General features: G+C 54.1%; 3 protein-coding genes across 3 annotated transcripts; 1 reads left to right on the top strand and 2 right to left on the bottom strand.

Annotated features, from left to right (window-relative positions):
- Positions 1-1,250: 1,250 nt before the first annotated feature.
- On the bottom strand, positions 1,251-3,369 carry CBK1 (Serine/threonine-protein kinase; the record flags this gene model as incomplete). The annotated part of the gene is made up of 4 exons (XM_065756604.1): positions 1,251-1,566; positions 1,616-2,089; positions 2,142-2,642; positions 2,705-3,369. 4 exons carry the CDS (start codon positions 3,367-3,369, stop codon positions 1,251-1,253), a joined length of 1,956 nt encoding a protein of 651 aa, XP_065614973.1.
- Positions 3,370-7,551: 4,182 nt separating this feature from the next.
- TIM54 (mitochondrial import inner membrane translocase subunit tim54) lies at positions 7,552-9,065 on the top strand (the record flags this gene model as incomplete). The annotated part of the gene is made up of 2 exons (XM_053187238.2): positions 7,552-7,581; positions 7,644-9,065. The coding sequence occupies 2 exons, from the start codon at positions 7,552-7,554 to the stop codon at positions 9,063-9,065; spliced, it is 1,452 nt and encodes a 483-aa protein (XP_053054742.2).
- A 3,757-nt stretch (positions 9,066-12,822) lies between these two features.
- CLG1 (cyclin-like protein) lies at positions 12,823-13,818 on the bottom strand (the record flags this gene model as incomplete). The annotated part of the gene is made up of 1 exon (XM_053187236.1): positions 12,823-13,818. One exon carries the CDS (start codon positions 13,816-13,818, stop codon positions 12,823-12,825), a length of 996 nt encoding a protein of 331 aa, XP_053054740.1.
- Positions 13,819-14,812: the final 994 nt, after the last annotated feature.

Raw genomic sequence — 14,812 nt, forward strand, 5'->3', positions numbered from 1 at the left:
GGAAGGAAGTCCTGCTTCGCTCAGATATGGGGGGATCACCAGGAGACAATCTCTCGCGGTGATCAGGGTTCATGCCTTGGGCAGCATTGGAACAAACGACTATTATCTGGTTCAACTTGGTCGACAGTGGCTCATATGGCCCTATTCCAGTGACATCAGCGGGGTGTCGTATCACGGCGTTAGGCGTGGGTAATTCGAAAGAGGGAAATTTTTGTAAGACTTGCTTTTGCTCATCAGGCCCTTGGGCAAGGAAATAGACAAACTGACATGAACCTTGAGCAGAAGTACCAACGTGGCATTGAACTACAGACTTCATAAAAACTTTGGCTCCATGCGGCACATTCAGAGATTCCAATGGAGGCATCTAACTCCATGAATGCCAATAATAAAGAGACAACAGACAGAATGTAGACTCATCAACAATGAACGAAATCTGGCCACAAGCCACTCTTATCAAACAGTGCAAAGTCCGGATCCCGACGAGGGCCTAAAAAGAAACTGGAGGTGGTCCTTCAAGACACCGTAGGAGAGGAAGAGACGTCTGGCACTTTCTAGGCGATGGACTTTTCGCCTGTGCCCAAGTGCGATGAAAAGTGCTGATGAAAAGTTTGTGAAAGAATAACTTGCCTTGCTTAGAGGCATCATACACATGGAGATACACCGTCCAAAGCTACCAAAAGACAACAATAAATCAATCACAAACATCATGAATCATCAAGCTTCAAGTCTTGTTCTCAAATGCATCGTCTGGATTGCATCTACCACTTCACTGTTGCCAGTCGTCCTCATGACTCTCTGGATCCCACAATGTCATCCATCACTGATAGATCCAGCATTACCAGTACATCCTGACATCCCCTCCTCATGCCGCCCCTACTCTCTGTCTTCTTCATCATGTTTCTCATAATGAAAACTCTAGGCATTTGCGGCCGTCTCGACTACATACCCTCTGAAAGACAACATCTCGGTTTCCCCCTCCCATCTACATGATTTGTGCGACTTGGTGTCTTTGATGCGAGTGAACGCCCTGTATGCAGTGATTGAAAACAAAAAAACGGTAAATGCAAATCTTGTGAAACAAGAATCTGGGTGTATTGGCTTGGCAGTAGGCAAAATGGAGTCCCCAGCGAGGCACTGGCAGTCTCTCAGTCCTCCGAATCTCCACATCTTGCTCGGCATGATGTTGACAACCCTAAGATCGGGAGAAAAGTCGCAATAAGCTGGCCACCAAAACAAGGTGTTTGTCGCGCTTATCGGAAGTTGTTATCGAACCGCTTGAAGGTGTATCCAATGAAGGGCAAGCTCATCTCGGGAGACTCCTCGACCACCGCAGGCACACCCGAGCGGGCTTGCTGAACGGCCTGAGCCTTGAGGATCGTGGCGTTATCAGTCTGGTCAATCTCATCGGTCGGGAAGTACGTGGTATCGATGGCCGAAGTCAGGCGAGGCTCGAAAGGAGCTCTGATGCGACGCAGGCTGTCAAACTCAACTCCTCGGAAGAATGAGTGCTGCTTGATTTCGTGGGCGCCCGAGCGACCCAAGCGGTTCTCTGTGTTACAGATCAAGCTGGCCCATGTCAGTACCCTGGAACACCTCCGTTCTTGGACTTACTCACCTTCTAATCAGGTTCTCGGCTTCCACACCAAGCTGGATATCATCAGGGAAGTACAGCGTCTGTCTCCAGTTGACAATCTTGCGGTATGTATCGTGACTGTCCTCAGCGCAGAACGGAGGCCATCCGACCAGACACTCGAACATAATGGTGCCTAGGGACCACCAATCGCAGTCGAAGGTGTAGCCGTGGCCTGTGAAAATTTCAGGAGCAATGTAATCGGGTGTTCCGACGGTGGAGTAGGCCATCAGTCTCCTCGACCGACGCCAGTCGTTGATCTGGGATCTGTTGCTGACAGTGAGGTTGATCTGATCAATGGCAACAGAGTTACGGTCGCGCGGTTTGTTAGATCGTCCCTGCAGCAGCTGTTGGTAGTAGTTGTTGTCGTGCAAGCGATTGAAACCGGTCGAGAGTCCGAAATCGGTAAGCTTGACGTGACCTCCGCGGTCCAGCAGGATATTGTCGGGTTTGATATCACTAGGCCTGTCAGCTTCACGGACTCTGAGCTTACCGACAACGTTTGACTTACCGATGAATGAAGCCCAGCTTATGGACTGCCTCAATCGCGAGCACAATTTCGGCAATGTAGAAGCGCGTGATGTCTTCAGAGAAGATTTCGTACTTGATCAGCATGGTCATCAAGTCACCTCCGGGCAAGAACTCCATCAACATGTACAAGAAGTAGGAATCCTGGAAAGTCGTGAAGAGCTTGACGACCCAGGGGCTGTCCGACTCGGCCAAGATATCTCTCTCGGAACGGACGTGGGCGAGTTGGTCTTTCTTGAACATCTCCGTCTTTATCAGAGACTTCATAGCGTACACCTTGCCGTCGTTCTTCTTCTGGACCAGCTTAACCTCTCCGAAAGCACCCTTGCCAATGATCTTGATGGTGTTGTAGTTTTCGGGCTTGTCCTTGGTTCGTAGGAATCGCAGGTACTGGCCCTCCTTGCGGCCGGCCGTGGACCAAATCTGCTCGCGTCTTTGCTGGCTCTGGCCAGGTTCGGAAAGCTTGACTTCCATCTCGGATTGTCTGTGTAACGAGAAGTTAGCACGTGCGGCTTTCGAGCTGGCAAGTCTTTGCCCTGCACTCACCTCTGGTTGCGTTCTCTCGCACGCTTCACGCTGTCCTTGAAGAAATCGGAAGCCAATTGGGTACACTTCTTCTGGTTGTTGTTGGCGTTCGGGCCGTACTTCTCGTAGAGCCGCTCAGGAGCGGGAGCAAAGACCTCGACGGGAGCTGCCTGCTGGTTTGGCATTGGCGGCGTCGCATAGTGTCCGTAACCCTGAGGCGTCTGTCCCGCGGCACCGGCAGTGCGAGGCCTTTGAGCGGGCGAGGGCCCTCGGGAACCGTAGGGCGATGCCCGAGCAGCGCCGCCTAGGTTTTGGTGAGAGAATTGGTGGGCGAGACCGACATTGGGATCATTGGTCCCCGGGGTGTTGGATCGAGGCTGATAGCCCGCATTGTAGTCGCCGTGGCCCTGGGGAGGATATTGGCCCTGCTGCTGGCTCGGGTGGAAGTAGCCCTGTTGAGCATAACCGGTCGCATACTGCTGTTGCTGCTGCTGCCCCGGGTGTTGCTGCTGTTGGTGCTGCATACCGCCGGCTTGTTGATGTTGCTGCTGCTGTTGGCCTTGGTGAGGGAAGACGGGCTGAGGGAAGGTAGAAGGCGTGGTGGGATACTGTCGGTCGCCGCCGGGACCCAGACGATCGTTTTGGTTACCGATGTTGAGGTAAAGACGGTTATTATTACCCTCCATTGTGTAGAAGTTTCGTCTTGACTCGGGGGGGGGCACGTCGTGTGCGGGTAGGGGTTGGCAGTTGCGCAGGCTGTGCGGGCGACTAGCAAAGTGGCAGTTTAATTGACAGTGCTATGGGCGAGCGGACCGTGGAAGTGAGGCAACGACTAGAGTGGTAGACGGCGGGGAGGCTGCTAAAGGAGATGGGAAGGTTGCAGCCGCAGTGCGCAGGGTCAAGGCGGGTGGTTGGATGGATTGGGGTCGTCCCCCGGGGCGGAAGTCGAGAAGAATAGATTGCGGTGGGCGGGTGAGTGGATGGGAGGTCCTCGCAACCCACTGGAACTTGATGAATGGTAAGTGCGTGCCCTAGTGAGTGAGAGGAGAGGCCAGGGATGGAGACGTAAGGTCGGTAAGGCAGGACAGGATGTGAAGAGTATGATATCTGGAGGTTGGAGTATCACCACATACCTTGGCAAGTTGAGCAAGTGTAGTGTAAAGGCGGTCGAGGAAGCTAGTTTGTCTATCGTATGCTCACCAGCAAAAAATAAAATAAAGGGGTGGGAGGCGATGATTTGTTGATAGGGCGCTTGCCAATGGAGCAAAAAGGTGCAAAGGTGGCGGAGAGGGGCTTGATGCTCCAAGGGGTGGAATTTCCCCGGTGCCAACAGTGCAGGTGAGAACAACGACTGCCGGGCAAAGCTAGAAGAAGCTACCTAGCTGTGTGTAGTCGGTGTGTACAGGCAATAGGAGGCGATAGGTTGAAGCACCTCGTGGCTTGAGCGAGGTGAGGAAAGGTAAAGCTGGCAAAAGTTGAGGTGTCGAAGAGGGAGCGAGAGAGGTCCAAGTCACGAGACCGGCAGGATAAGGTAGCTGATGTTGGGCGAGGCACTCGGTAAGGTAAGGAAGGTACTGTGTATGGAATAACGTAGTTTTTTGGTGTTTGGTATCTTGTAATGTACTCTGTACTTTGCTCTCAGCACACACACGAGGAGGCGGTCGAGGATTTGGTACAAAGGAGGCACGAATAGGCTGATTCCAAGGTTTGAGGAGGAGGCCTTGGATTGGGGTCAGTCTGAGAATGGGAGGGAGGGGGGAAAGGAGGAGGGGGTGATGATGGGGTGCACACTGCACAGAGGGACGGACACCTGCGAAGCGGCCCCGGCAGTGAGGTGGAGCAGAGTCACGGAGTGCAGGAACTTGGGAAGGGAAGGCAGGAGTCGGTCGAGGTAAGGTGGGTGGATAGCTGGTACCTTCCGCCATCAACATTTACTTGAGGGAAGGAAGGTAAGGTACCTAGGTACAGTAAATAGGCCTTGGATGGAAGGAAGGAATGCAATTGGGTTCAACGTCAGTGTCGTAGGATGTTCCTTCCCCTAACTTTGGAAGGAAGGTATGCAGCCCGCTGCAGCAAAAGAAAAGGGCAAGACCAGACGGGGTGACGGGAAGGGAAGGGACTCCTGAAGAGAAACCACGTCCCACGCCGCACCTGCCACAAGCACCACCTCACGCACTAGGTAAAAATTCACACTACTAGCACCTGAGGCGAGGCGGGGATCTGAGAACTCAGGGAGGGGGGCACTTGGGGGCTTGCTTTGGGGGGCGTCGCCGCGGCCTTGAAAGTCGAGGGGCCTCGCTGGACCCCAAGTACCCCTGAGATTCGACCAATGCCGAGTTGTGAGTGGCCGATGAGCGGGGTGGGGTGGGGTCGGAGCTGCATCCACTGGGATTCTGGATATGCCTCCGCCGCACCTCCTCCACTTGGAGGTTTGGCATCTGGCCTTATGCCTTGTGAGGATGACACTTGCTACATTGTGCACTTCCTAGCAGTCTATCCGTAGGTGTTGTTTACTACAGTCTTTGTATTTGATGCTCTTGAACCCAAAACATATCGTTGAATACTTATGCCATGCACTGTCCACCTTGCATCTTGCTACATTGCATTTCTAGCTCTTTCCCAGACATCTCCATCATCGGCCGGGACCCACAAAATGTGCGGGGCGGGAAACAACATCGACGAAGGAGGGGCGCGGACGATGTGCTGAGCAATTGGCAAGAGACTGCCAGTATGATGTACCTTGCCTTACTCCGTGCTATGAAAAAGTACTTGCACCTGAACGACTCGCTTATCCTCCCCCCTTTCACCGACTCTTGAATTTCATCTTGATACTCCAGACTCAACGTCCAGTTCGACAGCATCGTGTGCCATGGATCATGGAACTCGGCCCGCCAACGTATCGGGATCCGGATGCTACAGCTAGCCCCCGTAGCTGAAGCTCTAATCCGACTCACTCGACTCAGTCATTGACTTTCCCCCGGGGACCTCGAGTAGCCAGCGGAAACTCTGTTGCAACTACCGCATCTCAGGCCTCTGTTTCCGAATCGTCTCTCACCTTCCAACCTCACTCTTCAGATGACCGCCCCTCTTCACCGGAAAGCAGACACACCACCTGAGACCTCTGCTGAGATCCAGAATTCGCTTGATACTACCCATAGGACACTGCTCACAGTGCCACCGCCATCTTCAGTCTCTGTACCCGCGATTGGCTTTTCACTTCTCCCCGTGCAACATCGTCCCGCCATCTCGCCGAATCCCTTCTCCAACCGGAGCACGTCAAGTGCCTTGCCGCAAGGTTACTTGGGGTATCAACCGGACACGGACAGCCTAACTTGAAAGTTCGGATTGTTTCTTTACGTCTGTGAATGGCCAACCCGTTTGGCCCTTCGGAAAGCTCAAGCGGTCGCATCACTTACGCATCCTGCCCGCCTAACCCACAAGCATGGCTATCCCTTCCACCCAGTTCATCTCTCCCGTCGCCGTCTCGTCTCGCCCGCATCCGCACGTCACTTGGACCCCAGGCTCCAACAGGGTCCTCTCACGGCTAAAGACCAAAAAGAAATTCTAGCCAACATTCCGCCAAAGTAGGAATGAAGGCCAACAGCTAACTCATTCATAACCGAGCGGTCCGCCGGCGGCGGCGTCGTCCTCTACCGTACCCACCCAGCCCAACAGCCTGGCTCACGCTCGGCATCGGCACGAAGCATCGTCGGCCGTGTACAGCCGCCGTGAGACACGGCTCTGGAAATAAATAGCATTTTGAATGCCTGCCGCCCCGCTCCCATCCGCTGCAAATCGTATACGATTGTCACACCCGTCACAGGAACAAGCTCACAAGCTTATCCGTGGCACATGGCAGCGTTACACTCTTCGTCCTCGTATGCATGGCATGGCATTCCTGCTCTTCCATCTTGGATGCCGCGGTCTGGTGCATGTCACTAGCATCCTGGCGACCTTGGCACCATCTCTCTCTGTCGATTACGCCGTGTTCCCGTTCACAGCGCACAATCCATGGCCCCAATGTCTCGCGCTTGTCACCCAAACCACCGCGTTCAACCTCGTATGGCGGAATCCCGTGGGCAGCACAGGAGAAACCAACAAGCCTAGCGCACCGCCACACATTATGCTCTCGGTTGGGATGACGAAGCTCTCGGTCGGAGGACGGTCGCCGGGTTCGAGTGATGCCCTGTGCCTGTATCAGGTTTACCTAGTGATCCATGATTGAGCTCCATGCTCGCTGCCATCGTCGCCCAATGACCACGGCCCGACGACGCCCCATCCACCATGCAGCTGCCTGCCATCGCGAGTTTTGTGCTGTCACTGTGCAGAGGGGTCGATCATGCATCAAGATCTGCCACTCTCCTTTGAGGATCGCCAGACAACTGGTCCAACGTGGGTCTTGGTGTAGCGCCCGTTACATGGGCAGCATTTCACCGGGGTCGGGATTCAAGCAAAAATGCATGAGAAGGAATATCGTTACACCAATACAGGCGATTGTGAAGTTCATCTTTGGCCTAGCGGTACATCTAACGTGTCACGGTTGTGAAGAAGGGGAAGAGGCTCTGAGGTGGAGAGGAAGATGCCGTGACAGCTTCCCTCGGTACGTCCCTTGTGGAACTATTCCATTTATGGAAGGCGGTCAATTCCGATATCACGCTATTCTGTTTAGGGACAGATAGGTCCGATAATTCGGCGAAGCTCTTATCGCGACTAAAATTTCCAAAAACCTCACTCCCATTCTCCTGGCCTGAGGTAGGACATTTCGAGGCATTGCGAGCCACCGATTTCACAATCGCATCTTGAGTGCGAGATTACATCGCCATCCACGGAAACTCCTTAGTATTGTCATTTCCTAAGATTAACCCACTATGGCGGACTCGAACCCCACGCCGCCCGAGGTAAGCAAGCAGCGGTGCCCATCACCGTCACGAACCTCCAGACTGACAATGGTATCTCCCAGGCGGCCCCGAAAGCCCCGACTCCTACCGCCGCGACAACAACCACCACAACCACGGCAACAGCCACCTCTGCCGCAGAAGGCTACAAAGCTGCGAAACCGAATCCAGTCTGGCAAATGATGGGCCTTCGCGGCCCTCCCAAACGCCTACCCTCCCGCAACTGGCTCATCTTCCTCTCCCTCACAGGCGCCATCTCCTCGGCCATCATCTACGACAAGCGCGAAAAGAAGCGCGCCACAGCCCGCTGGGCCGCCGCCGTCTCCCCGCTCGCCAGCGAACCCGTCACCGACCCCTCCCAGCTGCCGCGCAAACTCACCGTCATCCTCGCCTCCCCTCCCGGCGACGGTCTGCGCGTCGCACAGGACCACTTCATCGAGTACGTGAAGCCCATCCTGGCCGCTTCGGGTCTGGATTGGGAGTTTGTTCAGGGCCGGCAGCAAGGTGACGTCCGCGCCGCCGTAGCGGAGAAGATTCGGAGGCGCAGGAGCAGGGAGGAGAGGCCCGAGGTCGAGCTGCTCCCCACTGAGGAGAATATCCGCGACGCCATCCGCGCCAAAAACAACACACCCGAGTTTGAGGGTCCCGGGGGCGACATCGTCATCGGGCGACACGCGTGGAAGGAGTACATCCGCGGCCTACACGAGGGCTGGTTGGGTCCCCTCGACCCGCCTCCCAAGCCCGAGGTAGTCTCTACCCCTGAGCCCACAACATCAGAAGCGGCCTCGGATGCTCCATCAACAGAAACAGAGGGCGGTGCCGTCGAGGCAGAAAAGAAGGAGGAAGACAAGCCCAAAGAAGAAGAAAAGAAATCAGACCGCCCTCGCCAACCCGTCCCCTACAACACCACGGCAGATTACTCAGCCTCCCACCTCCCTCAACCCTCCCCGCCGAATTCTCCCTTCGGAACCGGTCCAGTTCCCCACCTCCTCGGCTTCGCCGGCACCTTCACCCGCATGGGCCGCTTCTTCAACCGCCGCCAGCTCGCAGACGACGTAGGCCGCCAAGTCGCGGCCGCCTGCTTCGCCCACGCCCGCGAATACCGCGACGCCGAACCCGAGACAGCCGCAGCAGAAGACTCTGCTCCCACGCCGTACGAACAACAGCGCGCCCTGGCGCACGAGGAGCGCGACTGGGTCAAATCCGTCTGGAAGCCCGTCGACGAGGCGACGGCTGACGAGGAGGAGAAGACCAAGGAGCGCATCTGGGCTTCGCCCATGGTCATTGATCCGCGCATCGCGCAGCGTATGCGGCGGTTCGAGGTCCGGGCCGAGGACGAGGAGCGCGCAAAGGCGATTGTAATCCCTGAGACGCAGATTGAGGGCTGGATCAAGGGCACGCTGCGGTCTTTGGGCACGTGGGGGTGGAGTGTCGTCAAGGGGGAGGAGCGTAAGGGGCCCAATGTTGGAAACATTGACGACGAGTAAAGATCTTCTCTCTCTCTCTCTCTCTTCCTCTCTCCCTCATTCCGTTTGGCTCTTCTACATGACGAAGGAGAAGAAAAAGGAGATGATGTATAACTATCTTGACCACCACCACCCCACACAGCTCTAGAGAAAGCGATTGGGGAAACGGGGTTTCACAGCATATTGTAATTCTAGCTTGTCATTTCTCGTTCCTTCTTCTTCCATATTCCTCCCTTTTTCCGTATTCGATGCATGGGTTGGAGCACGGGAGGTTATCATAGACTATGGGTTCGTTGGCCGAGAAGAATGCCATCTGCCTTGGCTTGTAACGAATATTACTGTACACTCCTCTTTTCTTCCACCATGTTCTTTTTTTCTCCGGCATAATGCCCATCTGGTGCATCGTGATGGTATGTACTTGCTCGAGAGCACGCCAAGAATGAAGTAGGTATCAAACATCTACAGCAAAGCAGCACCACCACCACCATGATGATGATGATAACTTCCGTTCGAATACTCTAGGACAAGAGACCACACTTTTTTCCTAGCATCATGAACTTCCACCCTTTACTCATCATCCGAATCGGATCCGTACGCAACAAGACTCGGCTTCACCTTCACTGGCGCAGGTGCAGACGCAGGTGTAGCCGCAGGTCCAGTCGAACTCCCCTTCACAGCTCCCTTCTCAGCATCAGCCTTCTCACTCGCCTTCTTCTTCTCATCCGCCTTCTTCTCCTCATCCACCTTATTCTCATCCCCCTTCTCCCTCTTCACCCCAAACCCCCCTCTCCCTCTCCTTCCTCCGTCTCTTCCTAGGCCCAACAGCCCACTCCCCATCGCCGCCCTCACCCTCACCACCCTTCTCATCCGTCCTCTCAACCCTCTCCTCCCACCCCCACCCCCCATCACCAAGCAACCTCTTCGGGCCCTGCGCCCTCCGAAAAGCAACAAGCCCCTCCTCCGTCTCCCTCCTCACCTTCTCCTCCTCAGCCCTCTTATTCGCCCTAACCTCATCCAAGAAATCAATCTCATCATCGTCCAGCGCGCGGAACTGGTTCCTAATCTTATTCGCCTCTTCAAAAGCAGCCTGTTTCGCGGCTTTGTTCGCCTGCAAGACGTCATACAAACTCTTCTCCCCGCCCTCGACGGACTTCACCCGCGCCTCCTCCCTCCTCTTGCGCTCGGCGTCGAGTTCTTTCTGTACGATTTCCCACTCGGCGCTCTTTTTGGATTCGGCGGCGGATTTGGGGGCTGATACGGCGGCGGCGGCGGCGGCAGTACCGGCATTTGGAGTTGATGAGGTTGTGGTGGTTGGGTCTTGGGTTACGGCTTCGCCCGTTTCGGCGTTGATAGCCCCCGCTGACACGAATCTCGACATGGTTGTGACGTATTCCTCCTCTCTCTCTCTCTCTCGGGTTATCTTTCTTTTCCGAACTCTATCTTGAGCAGAAATGGGGAAAAACTCTCCCCCGTCTGCAACAGAAGGAAGGAAGACGAAGCAAAAAAGATACAGGTTTGATTTTGCTTCTTGAATCAAAACACCAGGCTTCCGTCTCAATACAGCTTCGAAAGTTCCTCTTTACCCAGGACTTGGTCTTCGGTCTTGCTGGCTCTCTCTCTCTTGTGTTTGCGTGGGTACAAGGGCTACCTTCGAGCTGCCCGCCCAGCGCTTGTGTAACGTATGGAGGTATCAAGACGGAGGGAGACTAAGCCAGCCTCACAAGCCGTCACGATTTTTCCTGATCGGAGATTTAAAAAAATAAAAATATCCCAGCTATGATGCGATTGCATCAAGATTTAACTGTCCTGAAGTCTCTCTCTGGTCGAGCAGAGAAGGTGTGGTTGAAGAAGGTGTGTGTCTGTGGGCGAGTATCTCGAGTGAGTGAGAGGATGAGGCCGAGGTCGAGGTTGACAAGTTGGAGAACAAAACGTTGGCAAATGGGCGAATCAGGGAGTAGAAAAGTCGCTGTCCTTTTTGGAGTGGGGCAGCAGTCCAATCAAAAGTAAGCCTGGTCACTTCCATAGGTCAACACCCAATTCCTCCTCACAAGCATGAGCTTCTCATTGAGCTTCTCATTGCACTTCAAATTCACACATCCATCAAGTCAAACTCGAGACATTGGGGAAAGCTGTGTTTGCGTCATCATGTTTTGTTATTTTATTTAGTTGTCTAGGACTGTTATCTGCCAGTGCGTCTTCACTAAATAGGCCATGTCTTTGTCGTCGCCCACGGGTATGCCATTGTGTGCTCCATCCCTTTTTTCCTTTTCCAATCTCGTCCTTTCGGCGAAAACTTTTCCAATCCTGCTACTGATGCAACTCACATCATAGCTTACCCGATACCCATGGCGATATGCCTAGTTAACCAGCAGCCCACTGGGCGACGTACAAATCTAGCACCAGTCCCGACGGCTTTCTGGTTCGTTGGTTTCATATCCGCAAAACCACCATTCCCATTGCCATCCTCATGTCGAAGAACAGGTGGTCTGCCTTCCCATAAGCTGAATGTCTCCAACCCCGATCCCGAACGCTCTAGTGGAAGCCGGTACAAGTTGGCATGAAGAGAAAATAAAAAATAACGTCTAACAATGTCATGAACAGTAAAAGGCGTGGAAACAGCAGTAGCACCCCCAACATTGTGCCTTTCGGGCAATGAGACGGGCTAATGTGCCGAATGAACAAGAAATGCCAAACAAAGTAAAAAGTTAAAGAGACTCCATACCCGCATCCTGAAGGCTTTGCCTCCCAATTTTGACCAGTAAACATGAATGCAGAACACCTCTCCATGTTGAGTCTCCCTTTTTTTTTCGTTCTCGCAAATAGAAAATCGTATGCCCGCGCAAAGCCAGCCAGTAAGGTGAAATATGATCCTATGTACCCTTTACTTGATGCACTTCGTCTTTTTTTGGGGGGGGCAGCGCCGACAGGCCGGGCGCCAATGACCGTGAGGTCTTGTCGAATTGAGAGCTGAAATTTTCCGCCTTTCGCAGACGGAGTACAACCGGGGCAGAGAGCCGGGTTGCTGCCGGAAACAGGTTGAATTACAGAAAAACAAGATGGTCTCTTTGGCATGCCACAAAGGAAATAGATGTCGCTGGCGATGGATCATCGTTGAGTGACTCGGGGATCGAAACTCGGAGACTTGCTGTCGCGAGGTCGTTTGCGTGTGGTTATCACGTGTACCGCACAGGCGGTATCGCCGACGTGAGAGAATAACCAGTCGAGGTCGTAAGTCGATATAAGAGAATTGAGTAATCGAGAGAATGCCGAATCCCAATAGACTACCACCACCATCACACCGGAAAAAAACACAGCCAAAGGATCTATTGAAATGAAAACTCCGTGTGGGGATCGCGGATGGCGACCATGAAACGCCAGTAATGAATTTATCCGTATACCAGGGGGGGGAAAGAATTAAAGAAATATGTCATTAAGGGTCGCAGCCGCGCGTCGTAACCATCCACCTCCAAACGCATTGTGGCTGCGAGACAATCTAGTAGCCAAGTCAATCGCGTATGGTAGCGATGGTATCGAAGGGGGCGAACGTGCCCGTGTCGTAAAGTCGAATGCCGACGTGTGGACCATTCGGTCAAATAACCGCTTCTTTCGGTTCTCGTCGTGAGAGGGTATCTGAAGAATGCAAATGTATCGTTCATGCCAGAAAAAAAACAAAGTCCGCGTCTCCGGTGACGCTGGACCTCCCAAACTTTTCCGATAGCAAAAATCCCTTCCAGTTCCGTAAGGCGATTGAGTGAGTCTGCCAGATATCGCCACAACTTTAGCCCATTACAGGCTGGCCAAAGCTAGGGTGAGCGAAGTACGAAGATGCCTTGGCAGGACCAACGCAGTTCGCACAGCTACACTCCGCAACACCGTGCTCCCACATGGTTTGCTGGTAACCATAGTGTCCAGGGAAGTTCTGTTGGTTGTGGCGGTGGCCGTAGTAGTTGTGCGATGGCTGCTGATAGCGAGTGTTCCACTGGCCCGTAGTAGCGGCCTGAGAGAACCAATCGTTGTAGCGAGCGTTGGCAGAGGTGGCTGAATTGATGTACTCGGGCGTGCCGTAGCCAGAATCGGGAGGAGTGAGCGGGGCATTCTGCCAGTTCCAGTTGCCACCGTAGGCTTGCTGGTGGGCCAGCTCGTTGCGCTTGATAGCCTCGTAGCGCTCGTATTCAGCCGCCTGCTGCTGAACAAACGTATGATAGGAGGATCGTCCACCGTATCTGGTGTTGATGTTGGTGTCGATGGCGGGGACGAGTCTCTCGCGGGTGACTCTTGCCGCAGCCTGGTCCTTGAGGACCTTCCACTCATCCCAGCTGGTGAGCCAGGCCTTGTAGTCCGCGCTGTAATCCAGGTTGACGTAGAGACGCCAGCCGGATTGCTCGAGCCACTCATGTTCCAGAGCGTTGAGCTCGGCGACGGGGATGCCGCTCACCTCAGACCAAGAACGGTTCTGGAAGGTGTTGTCGTCCAAAAACTTGCTGCCAAGCAGTAGGGACACGGTCAGCATGCGCCAAACTTGTCCCTCGGGTACAGTGTACGAGGGGTTGTTCTGCTTGAGGGTGTTGACCCGCTTCGCCAGGTAGTTCATGCCGAGGAGAATGGTGCTCTTGGGCAATCTCGTCGATGAGAGGATCTGCGAGACGAACTTGCGGAACGGGGGCGTGACGACCGTGGTCGACAGCGGCATAACAACGCGAGTGGCCATCTCGGCAACGAACTCGGCCATTTGGTCGACCTCGTAGTCGAGGACAGCACAGACACCTCCGGGCATGATGGCGGTATTGAGAGTAGTCCGACGAAGATCGAATGTGGATCTTTGTCGGGTTGGGGATACTGCTCGATGTACTCGGAAGAGACACTTAGCAGTGGGAGAAATGCCGCGTCGTGCTAGCGATGGATGTCCAAGGCCGATGGAGTCGGTGTGTCGGTTGGGTGAGAGGGTTGGTGACACGAGCCCTTAGTAGCTGCGAATAGCCATCAAGGGTTGAAATCGCGACGAGGGGAGGAAAAACAAGATGTCTAGAGATCCGGTAGATGGAAAAGATGCAGTCGTGTCGCTAGTTGATGACGGCTAAAAGACCCAACGGAAGATATGTATCTCGGTTGGGGAAGAGATGCAGTGATGGCTGACTCGGGAAAAGGATGCTTGAACGGAGAAAGGTCGTCGAGGGCGTCAGAGTAGTTCTAAGGGCCGCGATAGACGGGACGAAGAAAGTTGTGCAAAGGAAATGGAAAGCCGCAGCTCTGTCCTGTTTGGTGAATGGTCAGCGAGAATATCCAGGAAATCAAAAAACTTTGACTGTCTGTGCCTGAGTCTGATACACAAGCTTCGTCGAATGATGCGTCAAGTAGTGGCGGGCCGGTATTGGAGTGAAGAAATGCTGGGAGGCGACGTAGGCGACAGCGGCAAAGAAGGGGGTCCCCTGTGGTCAACCAATGCAGTGACCATTGTGTAGCTCCAGCGCACCCAGCATGGAGGAAACATTTGCTGCTGCTTGAATGTGGCCGTTTGGGACTGCAGTGCTTGAAGCCAAGGGCAGGTCGTTGACTGAGGTCGATTCGATCGAGGCACATGGGGGGAACGTCTCGAGCCCATACCGAAACATGCCTTCTGTCGATAACGCTCGTGGAATTTGATCGCATTTCGAGGGTCGAATAATTGGATGAAGCTCGTGAACCAGGCTCTCCAGGGTGGCTCTGGATGGATTGGGGTTTCGCAGTGTGTGTTGAGAGTGTAGCTTACCTTGAGGAAGGGGACCGGAAAA

This window comes from Colletotrichum fioriniae, assembly GCF_027942845.1.
Source record: "Colletotrichum fioriniae strain IMI 355084 chromosome Unknown scaffold_2, whole genome shotgun sequence".
Taxonomy (NCBI): domain Eukaryota; kingdom Fungi; phylum Ascomycota; class Sordariomycetes; order Glomerellales; family Glomerellaceae; genus Colletotrichum; species Colletotrichum fioriniae.